The sequence below is a fragment of the Zootoca vivipara genome, chromosome 3 (assembly GCF_965207765.1).
Source record: "Zootoca vivipara chromosome 3, rZooViv2.hap1.1, whole genome shotgun sequence".
Classification (NCBI taxonomy): domain Eukaryota; kingdom Metazoa; phylum Chordata; class Lepidosauria; order Squamata; family Lacertidae; genus Zootoca; species Zootoca vivipara.
This window is the reverse complement of record NC_142586.1, coordinates 59,254,168-59,269,315: the sequence shown is the minus strand read 5'-3', so window position 1 is coordinate 59,269,315 and position 15,148 is coordinate 59,254,168. Positions and strand designations below refer to the sequence as shown.

Genomic DNA, 15,148 nt, shown 5'->3' with positions numbered 1-15,148 from the left:
CTGCTTAATGACATTCAGGGACCTCCTGATTTGCAGAACACCCTGTGGGACTGTTTTTTCCTTGCTGTGTTAGGGTTCTAAAATATTTTTAATTGTTTCCTTTTGTCGTTTGTATTTAAAATTTTAGTTCTGGACTGTTCTGAGCTTTCCCTAAATTGAGAATAGTACTGTATGTAAATGGATCTAATAGTAAATGAATAAATAGTGGTGCAGCAAGGGGCTCAGTTCACTGTGCTTTACCTTCACTGCTTCTTGCCTTTTCTGAACCTTGGCTTACTGTGTGAGCAGAAGGTTTGACAGCAGAGGCTCAACTGATTGAGAGAGTGGTTTCATAGGACTTCATGCTTTAAAATGTTAACCATCACAAGTCTTTTGAGCTTCATGTAAATGTTGGGTGAATGGCTGACTATTTTTCAGCTGAACATGTTCTGAAATTTGTCATGCAGAGTAATAATTAAAGAAGGCAGTTTCTACTGCCGTATCATTTACAATGTCATGTTGATCTGCAGTGTCTTCCGATTCCTGCATTGCAATGGGTTCACCAGCATCTGAATTTGCAAAAAACTTTTGCAGTCATAGACAGAAAATGGGTGGTTGCTAGGCATGCACCCCATGAGTCATATCAACTGACCCTAAATCTATTATGTACTGTTTGAGGTCTTCCATTCAATGTTTTGTTACCTAGAACTAGATACTACACCAGTATAAATTAATAATGAAGTACAATAGTCAACAGCAGGGCAAGCACTTGCCATTCATCTTTTGTTGATCCATGGGACTCTTTTCTTTGTGTCTTTAATTATTTATCCCCCAAAGTTCTTATGAAATAATAGCTCTTTGAAAAATAAAAGAGAGATTAAAACTTGAATTTGTATTCCTAGCCTCTCCTGAACACTGTGAGAGTGGGGGATAGGATCACACTTGATCCCTCTTTCACTTACGTAATGCAGCTGCTGTGGTAAGTGACACAAGGCATTTGCAGCATGGAACTACAGTCTTGAATCTAGATTAACATCTACTGTTGGCTTGTGTTTGTGGATGTGCAGAAGTGGGGAGGTAGTAAACTATTTTTTTTAAAGTTATTCAAATTCAAAAAGTTTTAGAAATACTCTTCTAAATTGAACGGTCAATGGTATTATATATTACTACAGTTGAACTGGACTGTCATCTGCAACAACTGGTCTTCAGAGGCCTACTGCCTCCAAAATGTTAACCATTCTGAATTTTGCTTTGACAAATTTATTTTCATTTATGTGATATCTGTACTAGAGTACACTTAATGTATTGAATTTTAATATTTATCTATAAATATTTTATACATATGTGTAAACCTATAATGGGCTAGTAAAAGCCATCAAGGACATAGGTAGTTGATGCTAAGGTTCTAAATTAAGCATCCTGTCCAGGAATGGTACATTTTGTAATAAATTTGCTCAGCGATCTCCCTGAATGGATAGATCAGTATCCCATTTCGTACAATCTTAATTTCTGGCCTGCGAAATCTTATAGTGGAGACCAGACAGGTGGGCGTTTCTCCCTCAGTCCTTGTAGAAGTGGTAGTTTGGCAGGAGTGGAATTCTTAACTGTTAATGAAGCAAAGAGAATAATTGTTACAATCTTGGAAAATTTTGGAGCAGACCTACAGAGGGACTGGTTGGCACCATTCTGGCTCCTGCCTGGTCTGTGTATGTTTTCTGTCTGCATCAGTTTGTTTGTCCAGCGAGATATTTGCCTGCAGGTGAGAGAGTGTGCTGATTGCAGTGTTGGGTACTGTTTGATTGCTGGCTGAGTGAATACAGCTGGGGTGTGGGTCAGAGCCTGCCTTGCAATATGAACAGGCTCTGCTGTGGGCAGCAGGGTCATCTAGAAAGGAGCATAGCTGCCAAGTTATCCCTTTTTTAAAGGGAAATTCCCTTATGCTGAATAGGCTTCCTCGTGAGAAAAGGGAAAACTTGGCAGCTATGGAAAGGAGGCACTACCCAAAGGGATTGCTGCTTTGGGTCATCACTTCAGGGGGTCACAGGGGTGCTCCCCATTGTCAAGGTAAATAATTATAGGCTCGACGCTGTTGGAGACAGGCCTGTGACCCTCACTTAGGGCATAGCTTCTCCCTTTTTAAAGGGAAATTCCCTTATGCTGAATAGGCTTCCTCGCGAGAAAAGGGAAAACTTGACAGCTATGACTTAGGGTGAGAGTCTTCTAGAGGGGCAGTGTGGTTTGGTGAGGTTCCCCCTGAGTGAGAGACAGAGGGAGAAGTGGCCTTACCATCTTTCTCCTGACAGTGTGGCATGTGCTGGGCCTTAGTTATTATAAGTGGCTCTAACCTCCCAGTTATATATGATGTTATTGAATGACAGTGTAAAATATGTCTGGGTGGGCAGGTAGCGGGGAGTTGCCAAGATATTGCCCCAACTTAGTGGCAGTGGGCAAGGGAAGGTACAGTTGGGGTGGAGGAGCTGAGCCTGACCACTATCTGAGGCAGAGGCTTAGGTAGAATCATAGTTGAAGGAACCCTGAGGGTCTCTAGTGTAGTCCAACCCCCTACAATGCAGGAAAAGGCAGCTGTCACTACGGAGATCAAACCTACAACCTTGGCGTTATCAGCCCCACGCTCTATCTGACTGAGCTATCCAGCTGATATAGGGTCATTATTCCTTGTTCTAGTCTTTTCACTCCTCTATTAGTTACTGGAAGCTTATCTGCTGAGCCCTATGGTTTGGTGGTACTGTTTCCAAATGCCAAATTGGTCCATAACAATATAAGGCCACACTGTACTCATCTATTACTTTATCTGACTTGCAGAGAACGAGAGAAGCGGAATGCAACCTGGCTCCTGCTTCTTGATCTCTCTTTGGCTTTTGAGGCCATTGTGACCATGGTATCCTCCTGGATCAGCTCTGGGGAATGGGATTTGGAGGCGCCCTTATCAGTTTAGACCAGATTACTTGAGAGATCACCTTACCCCATATATGCCCACTTAACCTCTTTGATCTGAAGAACTGGCACTGTTACAGGTGCCACATAATACTTGTCCCACATTTGTATGAAATTCATCTTTTAGTGTTTTGCAACTCTTCACCTATTGACACCAGGCAGTGCCTTCACTGTACAGTGCTCTTGGGAGCCTGCTAAAACCACTTTTGTTTAGGCAAGCCTCTCCAGACAGGGAGAATATGGGCGTGTGCTTTAACCTGGTGTTTAGTTTATAATTGGTTGGTTTTTTTTAAAAAAGTTTTAAATAGCAGTTGAACTGTTTTTACCAAGTAAGTTACTGATTTACTTTTTTTGTAAACCGCTTTGCAATCAAATGATATATAAATATTGGGAAATAAATACAGTAATACACAAATAACTAGATTGGTGCAACTGGGCTAGTACCTTTGTGTGCGCTCCCAGCTTGCAGCGGGACACAGTGACACAATCCAGCTCATAAGGCTCCAATCTTTTGTCATCCCCCCCCCCCCGGGAGCGAGCTCCGCTGGTAAAGAGTTACTAGAACCCTAAATAAATACTGCGAGAGAGAGAGAAGGGGGTGGGAGATGAGAAGCCAGAGAAAACGTTGAACTGCCACAGCAGTTGCCTCCGTAGCCGTTTTCCCAACGCTGGGTTCCCAACTTTATACTCTTCTCTCTCACCTGTTACACAAAGCATCCCAGTAGGTGATGTTGGAGGGGTGGGTTGGGCAACTGTGATTTAGAAAATGTGATTATTTGGGAGCCAGATACCTGCCGTGATTCTTCCTGCGTGCGTGCGTGTGTGAGCGAGAAAGTAACCCTCGGACACCAAGCGGCGGAAAGAGTGAATGCAGGCAGAGAGAGAGAGAGAGGGAAAAAGAGGGAGGGAAGAGTTCCACCTTCGGCTTGCTGGGAGCCAACGAGTAGCTGGGGCAGTAGCTCCAGTTTGGAGAGCTACAGGTAGGCGGCGGCCTTTATTATTATTTTTCCCCAAAAACATTTTCTTTCCCCAGCTTTCTGTGGATTCGAGTTCTTTTGCGCCACCTCCCCTTCGGCTGCTTTCGTTTTTCCGGGTTGGGAGCGTTTGGGAAAAGCGAGAGCAGGGGATCCCAGGTGACCGAGGGGGTGGGTCGCCTTTCTTCTCTCCCCCCCCCCCCGCGAGCTTTAACTCTCTCCCTCTTCCCTTCAGCCCGCGATCCCGCGCGCTCTCCGGCGCCGCTTCCAAGCCCCCTCCCACGCTTCCTCCGGGGGAAACGCGGCTCCTTTTCCTGTTCCTCCGTCTCCGGCGGCGAGCGAGAGGGGTCCCTGGCTGGATCTCTCGACCCTCGGAGCCAGTCAGGGCAGGGCTGCCGTGTTTCCCCACCCCCTTTCCCCGTGCTTTTTCTTCCTGAGGTAGCAGCACCAGCACCAGCGGCGGAGGAGCCCGCGGGGCGAACTCGCTCGCTCCCTTTTGCAGGGAGGCATTGCAATGTACCTGTGGCGCCTCCTCTTCGGCCCCCTGGCCGGCCGGGCTCACGGCTGCAGCTCCTGCGCGGCCTCAAACAACTATTGAGTATTCTAGAAAGAGACAGAGAGGAGAACAAAAAGCTTGCTGCCTCTTGGACTTGTGCGTGTGGTGGATGTAAGTTTTGCTCCCTCCCCCCCCCGAATCCAGCAGGAGCAGGCTTCGCCCAAGAAGAGCCCGCGCGATGCCTTTCCCCCTGAGGACGGTGTCGCCGCTCAAGCTGTGCCGCCTGGAAGAGGACGCGGTGGCGGCTCCGAGGGACAAAGGAGGCTCGCACGCCGGGCGAGGCGGCGCGGAAGGGCTCCTCTTCGGCTCCTTGGAGGAGGTCTGCTCGCACTCGCTCGTCTCGCTCCTCTGGCAGCTCTCCGACCTCTCCCGCTGCGCCGGCGACGTCTTCGGCGGCATCCAGACCCAAGCGGACAGCCTGGGGCGGCGCAGCGCGCGCCTCCAGCACCGCCTCGACTCCCTCAAGGCTCTCGCCGCCCGCCTGGACCACCGCAAAGTCAAAATCCGTAAGTCTCTCTCTCGGGGCTGAAGCAAGGAGCCGTTGGGCGGGAGGGCGCTGTGGGCGGCTGCCTGGCTGGCTTGGCGGGAGTTCAGACCAGGCTGGGGTGGTGGGTTTGCCCTGGGTCGAGAACCCGTCGTTGCCGTTTTGTGTTGAGAGATGAGAGGCTGGCTGCAGGGGATTGGGGGGTGGGGCAGCAAAGCGGATGGATGTCTCGCCTGCAACCATAGGAGCCAAGGGGCCGGGGTCCCTTCGTCTCCCCCTAAAATATTTGAGGAGACTGCTGCCCCCCCCAAGTTGATGAGCAGTGCCATTCAAATTCAAGGCACTGCGTCTTGTGATCGATTATGCAGGTTGAGGCATACCTGGGCCCCTCCGTATTTTATCCAAGTTGACACCCTTGCCTGCAACGGGGAATTGGAGGGAAGGAAGACCACCCCCTTCCCCACTTTGTAGTGAACAACTGAGCCCCCCCTCCCCCAAGGGTCGGGCTGGGCAACTGATATCCCCAACCGGACCTTTTTAGTGGGCTGTAGGGGTCAGGCTGGCGACTCTTGCAATCGGTGCAGGCTCCACGGGTTTGGTTGCATTGCTGAAATGCTCTGCCTCTCCCCGGCAGAGATCTTACAGCAAAATGTATTTGGAAAAAAACCATACACACACAGGGGTATTTCTGTTCTGGAGCTGGGCGTTGGCCAAAATGTTCTGAAATTGGAGTCTGTTCTGGGATTAGAGTCTCTTCACACGTTAGGGCAGTCAGTCAGCACAACATGGGTACTTGGTCTGTGTGCATTCAGTGAGCTACGTTTATATATGTTTGTCAAACATGATTATCTGCTTGCGGAGTGTATGCTTGAGGTGTGATCATAGTAGAAGGCTTTCTTTTTTAAATCAGGAAAATCTGGCCAGCACCCTTGCACATCTGCGTGCTGTGTGTGTGTATGTTTGTTTTAAAGAACAGTGGAAGGAAAAAAAGGAATGAATCACTGACAGTTCAGATTCAAAATCCATTTGTGTTGCTCATTGAGAAACTCTTTCCAGTTCTTTTAACAACTTCTCAGATGCTAGTGGAAATGTGGTTCTTGTTTGACCTGATTAGTTCAGAGGAAGCTTGCTTTGGTAATGTTATAATTTGAGGAGTGTCTTTCATGAATTCCCTTGATAAATCAAACCCTGAGCATAATAAAGCACATTGTTTTGGAAAACATGTAAGTAGGCTTGTAGAAGTGCATTCAGTCTCTTTGTAAGAACATTTTTCACTTTAAAGATGTGTTAAGTCCCAGTATTCCCTAAGAATGCTGCTCAGTAAATTAAGAACACATTAGATTTAACCCATATATGTTTACCTTAATTTAAGCTCCCTTGAAATCATTAGGCAAGGTTAAGTTGTGCCTAGTCATGGAAATCTTTGGGCAAGGCTAAGTTCTTCTTGATAGGTCTGTCACCAGAGACAGTTTCACAAGTAGGTCTTAATTTCAATGTCTTCTCCATGTTAGAACCATGCAGAGTTTACATTGAGGATGCTCAATGCTAGATTGAGCTTTGCCAATGGGCACACATGTATAGGTAGCAACAAGGCTTGATTACTGCATCATTTTATATGTGGGGCTGCCTTTGAAAAGTGCTTTGGAACTTCAACTGGTTCAGAATACTGTACTGCAGCCAGACTGTTAAGAGGGCCTTGCCTTGGCAACAGATTTCTCAGCACTATACATAAAAGATCTATCCTAGCTTAGAGACTTAAGTCCCAACACATTTAAAGTGCTAAACAGTTTATAAATCCCCGAATAATCTGGGATGTCCTGGACGAGTCTGCCTGTAAGCTGAGATGTGCAACTAAAGGTTTTCACTGGGAGCTCCCCTTTCAGAGGTTGATCACTGGACACACTCTTTTCTATAGTGGGACCCAGAGATAGGATTCACTTTCTACTCAGGCAGACACACCTGGCACAACTTGACCTTTATGTCTTAGACACCAGCCCACACTTGTCTAATATTATTTTGGTTGTCACTGTATTTCTTATTATTGGATATCATTGTTTGCTCTGCTGAACTCATTTTTAATCTATTGTTTATAGTGTTTTACTGTTTTGAGCCAGAGTTGTAAACTGCCTTGAAGACACTTACAGTGGAATGGTTGGATAAAAAGGTTTTAAATTTAAAAAATTGGCTTCAAAAGGTGGTGTGAAAAATCTGCCCAGCTGTCCTTGTTCCGATTTCCATTCATATATTTTAATGAATAAGCATACCACTCAGAATACTTCACTGTGCACTGTTCTAGATCTTACCCATTGAAAAAATAGTAATTCTAGTCAGGCGTCACTGGCCGCTACTTACCTTTGAGGCTCATTTGTTGTATGTACTGAATTAACAACATACAGAAGTGATTTATTTAAAAGGTACTCTTGACTGTAATCTTGTGCACACCTTCTTGGGAATAAGTCCCATTAAATATAGTGGTACCTTGGTTTAAGAACAGTCCAGTTTAAGAACAATTTGGTTTACAAACTCCACAAAACCGGAAACAGTGTCTTGGTTTGTGAACTTTACTTCGGTCTAAGAATGGAATCCGAACGGTGGAAGGGCACCGGCGGCGGGAGGCCTCATTACGGAAAGCGTGCCTCGATTTAAGAATGGTTTCGGTTTAAGAATGGACTTCCGGAACGGATTAAGTTAGTAAACTGAGGTACCACTGTACAAAAGAGACTTGCTTCCGAGTATGCTTACAAATGCATTACAGTAATAACACTTTCCAATACGTTACGTTTTTTCAGTACATGATCAAATGTATGTGTATTAGTGCTTTGCCTCATACTACATGCTTCTCACCATCAAATCCGCCCCCCCCCCCCACTCCTGAATTTTACCCTCTCAGACATTACCCACATTTAGCAAACCGTGCTGATGAAGTAGTTTGCTTTTTATGTGTACAGGCTATTCAGAGTTCCAAGGCAAGCAAGAAGAAAATTGCATGTTCCATGGAGTTCTGTTTGTTTTGAAAAGAGAAAGCTCCCATGGAAATAATATACAAATAATATTACTGCTTGGTGTTGGGATAGTGCGTTTTGACTGTTCAGGGTACAGTACATGCAAAAAAAGAATCCTACTTCCTTTGTGTTATCAGAGACCCTGCCATCCAAAGTTCAGAGGTAGAGCATGACAAGGTTTTCCCATTGTAAGCTCCAGCCTTATTCAAGAAACTGTTAGCTCCTGTGTGCAGTGTTTGGCATTTCCTGCTAGCTCCGTGAACAAATTTTCAGTCTGTGTGTGTCCTTTCTTCCCTTCCCCCTTCTGCAGTTTTGCTGTTTGTCCCACTCTGTGAAAGGAAGGCTACAATAGTGAGTTCAGGAGAGTAGAGGAGCTTGTTTGTCAGCTTTTCTGATGGGTATCAGTTTTCAGCTTTAATTTGCCACATTAGCTGTAGGATGATATTTGGCTGTTCCCCTTACATTACACTAAATTTTGTGTCTCCATTCAATTCTCTTTTTATTTCAATTTGTTGTCGATTGCACAACAATTAAAATGATTAAAGTATTACCATACAGTCCATTATATTTGATATAAATTTCTCCCAAACAAACAGTTGGGAAAGCCAAGAACAAACCTTGGCTTTATTTCATGGTTGTTTGAGCACTGGTTCAGAAGTAAGTGAAATAGGGGAGGGAGAGTTTGAAATATATCTGAATAATGATCTACACACTGTCGTAACTTGGATTGTTTGAAATGTCATATATTTGATTTTATTATGATTACATAGTGCTGGTTTATCCTAGCATACAGTATAAGCAACTTGGTTGTGCTTCTGCTTGTGCATCTATCTCTTGCCATGTGATCAAATTTATATGCCTTTTAAACTTTGAAGTTTTGTAAACATTCCCTGTGTTAGTTTTAATGTGTGCTGTTGGTCCTCGGGTTACCTATCCTTGAGTTACAGGCCTTATTGCTTGTGGTAAATGCTGAGAGGGGAAAAAATGTATTTGAGGTTGCTGAAAGCCAGTTGACATTTTGTGAGGTCCCGCAGTTGTGGTTAAAGTAGTTCTGTTTCAGCTATGGACATATTGGGAATAGCATATTCCATTGGCATTTTCAAATTGACACTTTTGTTGTTGTTGTAAAAGTTGTTTCTTGGAACACTCATCCATTTTCAATAAAGACTTTTTGTGTGTTTCACTGAGAATACTGAAGCTGGATTGAATTTACCTTTAGAGTCTTGAAAGGAAGTATATAATAGAGCAGGGGTCTCCAAACTATGGCCCGGGGGCCGGATGCGGCCCAATCACCTTCTAAATCCGTCCTGCGGACGGTCCGGGAATCAGCATGTTTTTACATGAGTAGAATGTGTCCTTTTATTTAAAATGCATCTCTGGGTTATTTGTGGGGCCTGCCTGGTGTTTTTACATGAGTAGAATGTGTCCTTTTACTTAAAATGCATCTCTGGGTTATTTGTGGGGCATAGGAATTCGTTCATATTTTTTTTTCAAAATATAGTCCGCCCGTCCGCCCCCAGGTCTGAGGGACAGTGGACTAGCCCCCTGCTGAAAAAGTTTGCTGACCCTTGTAATAGAGTCTATTAAACTTAGTTGTTTTTCTGACTAGGAACTTGGAGATCTGTTGGCTCCACCCCTATTTTCCCCCTTTCTCTTAAAATTATAATAAAAAAACCTTCAAAAACATGGGTTTTAAATGAGATGTTTCTTCTTGTATTTGAAACCTAGAAATCAGTCATTCTACAGGACACTGGGTAGGATGCATACTTTATTTGTGTACAAAATATATTATGGCTATATAAACATCTTTTTCTGTATGGAAAACCAAGTAAAGGTAAATGGTTCTGCCTGTTCACCCGTTCTTGCTAGATACTTTTTATATACAATAAAATTGTTGGAGGTTTACAGAAAAGCTGTTTTTCAAATGGATATTTCCTTTTCTGTTTATTCCAGTGTAATGACTAGAGCTCATATCTCCTCCATACCCACCCAGTGCTAGGAAGGAAATGCTGTGCAATGCAACCTGTGACTGTTTTTGTTTTATTTGGAGTCAGCTGTTTCCGCAGAGAAGATCCCATTTGGCTCACTGCATCTCTTGCTGCAACAAAGAAAAACACTGTGAGAGGACTTTCCTGTGTTGTTAAATTCAAAACAAAAAGAAGCACAGGAATGGAAGAAGAATCTTCTCTTCTATGCCCATCCACCACAGCACTTCCTTTCTTGTAGACATTTGCTTGTAAAAACACTCACCCAGCGCTGAAGAAGATTGTATGGCATCTGCCATGCAATGTAATTCAATAGAAAAACAACTACCGATATTTATATTCTTCTGTATCCTTGCTCTTTTGCTGGTTTTTCTTGTCCATTTTCCTTTGAAAACTCTTGTTGACATGGCCATTGAACATGAGTGAATTATAGAATAATAGAGTTGGAAGGGACCACGAGGGTCATCTAGTCCAACCCCCCTGCATGCAGGAATCTTTTGTCCAACGTGGGGCTTAAACTCACGACCCTGAGATTAAGAGTCTAATCCTCTACCGACTGAGCTATGAGACACAGTTAAAGTCAAACTAATAAGTGGTTGTTGGAGATGCACTATAGGAAGGGAGCAACAGTCTGATTTTAACTGTAGGAGTAATATTCAGCAGTCCTGATCTTAAATCCTTCCTTTAATGCTAAGATCTTAGAGCAGAGCTTTCCAAACTTGTGTGTCACAGAACATTAGTGTCTCAGCTGCAGTGTGTAGATGTGTCCAGTGAACGTTCCCATGCTCCTCTCGCGGCTGAAAAGATGTTAGTTTAACTTCCAGTGTGCTAGTAAAACTGAATTACCGTGTCACAAAACGATGCAGGTCTAAAAAGTGTGTCACCAACATGAAAAGTTTGGAAAGCTCTGTCCTAGACCCCTGGAGTCGCTAGAATTTGTGCTTTGAATGTGAGCTGCATCTCTATTCAACTTAACCACAAAATTACCTGGAGCGTGGTGCACGGTCCAAATTACATAAAATCCTTTATTGCAAAACCTCAGTAGAAACAAGAGTTCATTGGACACTTAACAAGCTTCTGTATGTCCTTAATCTGTAATTATATATTAAGAGCAAGACTCATTATTTGTTGAAATTCAGCCTTTCCTATTGATAAAACTTTGCTAAAGCAATAACAGGACAAAAGTTGTATTCAAACAAAAACCCTTTCCCAAAGGGAAACTGGGGCAAAGTCTTGCTGCACTGAGGCAAGCCTCCATTTGAAATTTAATAAATGAAGAATTTGTACATAAATGCTTTTATTGGCTGAAATGTGAATATGCGTTATGTAATATTCACCTTGAAAACAGTTTAATAAGCTGTAAAATGCTTCCTCAAGAGCTTCTATTAATGTACAAAATTGTAGTTTCAACCAAAGAGGCTGGATGTACTTGTTTTTGTAAAAGAAAAGCAACTGTCCATCCCTGTTAATTAACAACCCTTGATTTTAGTCCACCTGTGTGTGACATGATGTTAAATCCATCTTTTTAAAATGTGAATACTAGCAGTTGCAGATACTGATAATTCCTGGAATTGCAGCAGGCAAGGAGGGGAAACAAGTTTTGTTCCTTCCCTGCTATATCCACCTATTGAATCTGTCTATTGAAACTGCTATATGCTTTGTGAAGGATTCTGCTTTGGTTAAACGCTTCTTGCCACCTTCTGTGATCCTGAGATAAAATCAGTGGTGCTCATGTGTGTGTGGAATGGATATCTTTAGGAACAGCACACTGGGATGTCATATTCCTCTCTTACCCTCAAAATCTGCATTGGAGTGTTAGGAGACTCTCTGGAGCAGATTTAGGAGATGTGTAGGGAGGAGGAGAGCGAGGGAGAATTCTTTTGCACAAGTGGAAGTCCACTCATGTGATGTTGGGTCCTGGTTGTATCCTCAGGAATTATCAGTTTCCTTACCTGATGCTATTTGCATTTTTAAAACAGCCCTGCCCATTAAATGCAAACACGTGTTTAATGTTACGTGTACTACTTTGGCCTCAATAATAGACACATTGCATTTTATTAGTGTCCCTTCCCGCCATCTGATATTAAAGGATGATTGAGGACAGATAATTTTAAGCACAGTCTGCATTTTAATGCAGAAATTAATTGAACTGAATTGATTGCATCTACTTTTCAATGTCTTGAAAAATGTGAAACAGGAACTTCTATTTTCTGTTAAAATCCTTTTCATGTGGGGTTTTTTTTTTTGGTCAGCGAGTACTTATCAGGAATATGTAATCAAAGCCGTGTTTTTGGTTACTGTTGACAGATCATACCTAGCTGCTAATTATAGCAATAATTAATGGGTGTAGGTAGGGAACAGGTCTTACCTTTCGCTGTCAGGCACTTATTATATGAAATATTGGGGAATATTACCTGGGTACCTGCAAGTCAGGTATAACAGGTGTGGATTTACTTTTTGAATTTCTGCTGTCTCTTACTTGGGAATGGAATTACTGTATTTATGTTTGAAAATGCTGTGTTTCCCAAGGGTTATTTGACAAGGTATGAGATGATATGCATCACTTGCAGTTAGCCCAGTTGAATAAAAGAGTTTGGTACATGGATGTGTAGTATTGTGCCATTGTTTGTTTGTTCAGACACTTCATCTTTGCCCATGAAGAGATGCCTCTGTAACAGGTGTGGGAAACCTCTGTCCTTCCAAATGTTGCTGAACTACAACTCCCACCAGCTTTAGCAGGCATGGGATTATGAAAGCTGTAGTTCAGCAACATCTGTCAGGTCAAAGGTTGCCCAGACCAACCTTGGTAGTAACCAAATGCAGAGCTAGAGATATGAAAGTATTCTGCCTTTCCAGATCTCAGAGTGGTATGGCTTTCCTATCTCTGATAAAATAAAATAAAAAGAATTGTCAGATGGTCACTCGTGTCACCTATAGCATACAACATTGGAAACAGTGGTACAAGGGAAATGCATATACATTTCTCCTGTCTTCAGATACTTGTTCTTATTGACTTTTATTATGGTTTCAAATGTCTTGACAGCTAGGACCTCCATTAATAATAGAATCATAGAATTGCAGAGTTGGAAGAAACCCTGATGATCATCTAGTCCAACCCTCCAAAATGCAGGAGTATTCATTCAGCTGTACCATACAGGGACTGAACCTGCGACCATGGCATTTTCAGCACCATGCTATATTGCTCTAACCAACTGAACTATCCAGGCTCAGTCAGCGTTAGTGACTACTCTGAATGACCAATACAGTATATTGAAAACTAATGTATCCAGCTGAATAGGGAACAAAACAAGCAAATAATGTGTTTCTCTGTCAGCAGCAGAATTTGCAGATATTTGAATGTGTGTAGATTCTTATATGCAGAGAAATACACATCCTATACTATGAGTATAACAAATGTGGACTTATTTTACTGTCTTAACACCAATTCTTAAAACATTGCTACTGTCTTTTGAATGAGAAAATACCCTGTTTTCCTCATTAGTCATACAAGGTTTAATTTAACTGGAATTGCTGAGCAAAGTAATCTCAACCAGGCAGAATCATCAAGAGAGATATATGCTGGCACATCTTTGTGTAAATTAAGCTGCATCATAACTCCTGGCTAGGGAAGGCAGGGAAGCAGTGTAAACATTCACTTTCTACCCTTCCAGTGACTCTTGTGGGTGATGTAAATTACACCAGTCTCCATGGATGAAATGAGTTAGGAGGCATCATAACTTTATGTATCCCTCTCCTCACCCCCAATGAGCCCATTTCCCATCCCTGACACACTCCCTTTTGCCCTTTGCACTGCTGCAAGATGCCAACTTGATGTCAGCAGGGCTTTCTGTCAGCCAGTACACTAGGGTAGGTAGTTTATGCCAGTTTAAGGCCAGATCAACTGCTTTGGAGGGCAGATAATTCAAATACCAGCCTCTTCCACCCAGCACATATGGGGTTAGGATTGCACTGTTAATTTTATAGTTCTGCTCCTTGTTGCGTTCTGGCACCTGCTCCAGGTTTCCCGCTGGGATTAGTAATGGCTTTGTTAGCAGATGAAATCAGTTCAGAAGGGAGTTCAAGAGGGCTTAGAAGATGGCTTTGTGGGCTTATCAATTGTTTCAGTTGCATAGTAGAGAAAAAGCTCAAATTACTGCTGCATGCCTTCCCATCCTCATCCACAAACTGCATTCTGTCAAATCAACCTCAAAATATACAGATAACTTGCCTGACTATTTCATTGAAAACAAAACCACAGCATTTTAAAACAAGTTAAAAAAGCATATTGGTACTTTAAAACATCACCATTACAGTACATAAGCCAGTTAAAAACTGGCAGCTATGGTTGTGAATACTTATGCAAATCAGGTATGTGAGGTTATTAAGGCACACTACCATTGGTGCCTGCCATGTTGGTAGTGAGAAGGAGTTTGTTCCATGAAATAGGCACCACAGTAAAGGCTTCCTTCCTCTGTGTTACTGCAAGATGGAGTTTCCAGGTTGCAATATGGACAACAGAACATCATCTACTTAGCATCCTAGCTGCATCGCTCTGCACCTGCTATAGCTTCTGATCTTCAAGGTAGTCCCACCTACAGTAGTCATTACAGTTGTTCAGTTCTGGGGTTAATGTGCATGAGTCACACTGGTTAAACCAGGGGTAGCCAGGATAGTGCCCTCCAGATGTTATTGGGCTACAACTTTAATCGACCCACCCAGTATGGCCAAGGATAAAGAATGATGGGACTTGTACGCTAGCGACATTTGTAAGGAACCACATTGGCAACCCCTATAATGTTTTACATATAGAGAGAGGGATGCAAGTTTCTTGTGTTTCAGAGAATGAATAACTTGCTTGATGCACAGAAGGGTAGGGAATATGGGAGATATGTGCAAGCAGCCACCTCTCATTCCCTACAAAGCACCCTTGCTTGCACACATGTTGGGAAGGAGACATGTTTGCACATGGGCCCCTATGCTTATTTCAATGATAATAAGCCAGTTTTGTTGTTACACAGTGGTGCTCAATTATTTAGGGACTGTAGGAGCTGAAACTCAAAATAATGCCCTTGACTTGAAGAGATTCTAGATCCACAAGGGAAAATAAAAACAAATTGGATTGATATAATTAAATAGGGTGGCTGGTGTGCACCATATTTTTTAATGTGTTTTAACATTATGGTATTAATAGAATGCCTGCTAGGCTCCATTTG

At 43.0% G+C, this 15,148-nt stretch overlaps 1 protein-coding gene across 2 annotated transcripts in view; it reads left to right on the top strand.

The window, feature by feature from the left end:
* Positions 1–3,796: 3,796 nt before the first annotated feature.
* The window catches only part of NHSL1 (NHS like 1), a 136,200-nt gene continuing 124,848 nt past the window's right edge, over positions 3,797–15,148 (top strand). Inside the window, exons 1-2 of one of the 2 annotated variants that reach the window (XM_035108870.3) lie at positions 3,797–3,914; positions 4,609–4,970. In XM_035108870.3, the coding sequence (XP_034964761.3) occupies positions 4,643–4,970 (328 nt within the window). In that variant the 5' untranslated portion in view covers positions 3,797–3,914; positions 4,609–4,642. Of the gene's footprint in view, positions 3,915–3,943; positions 4,971–15,148 lie in introns of those variants that run through there. The other variant, XM_088666211.1, reaches the window with a different exon arrangement.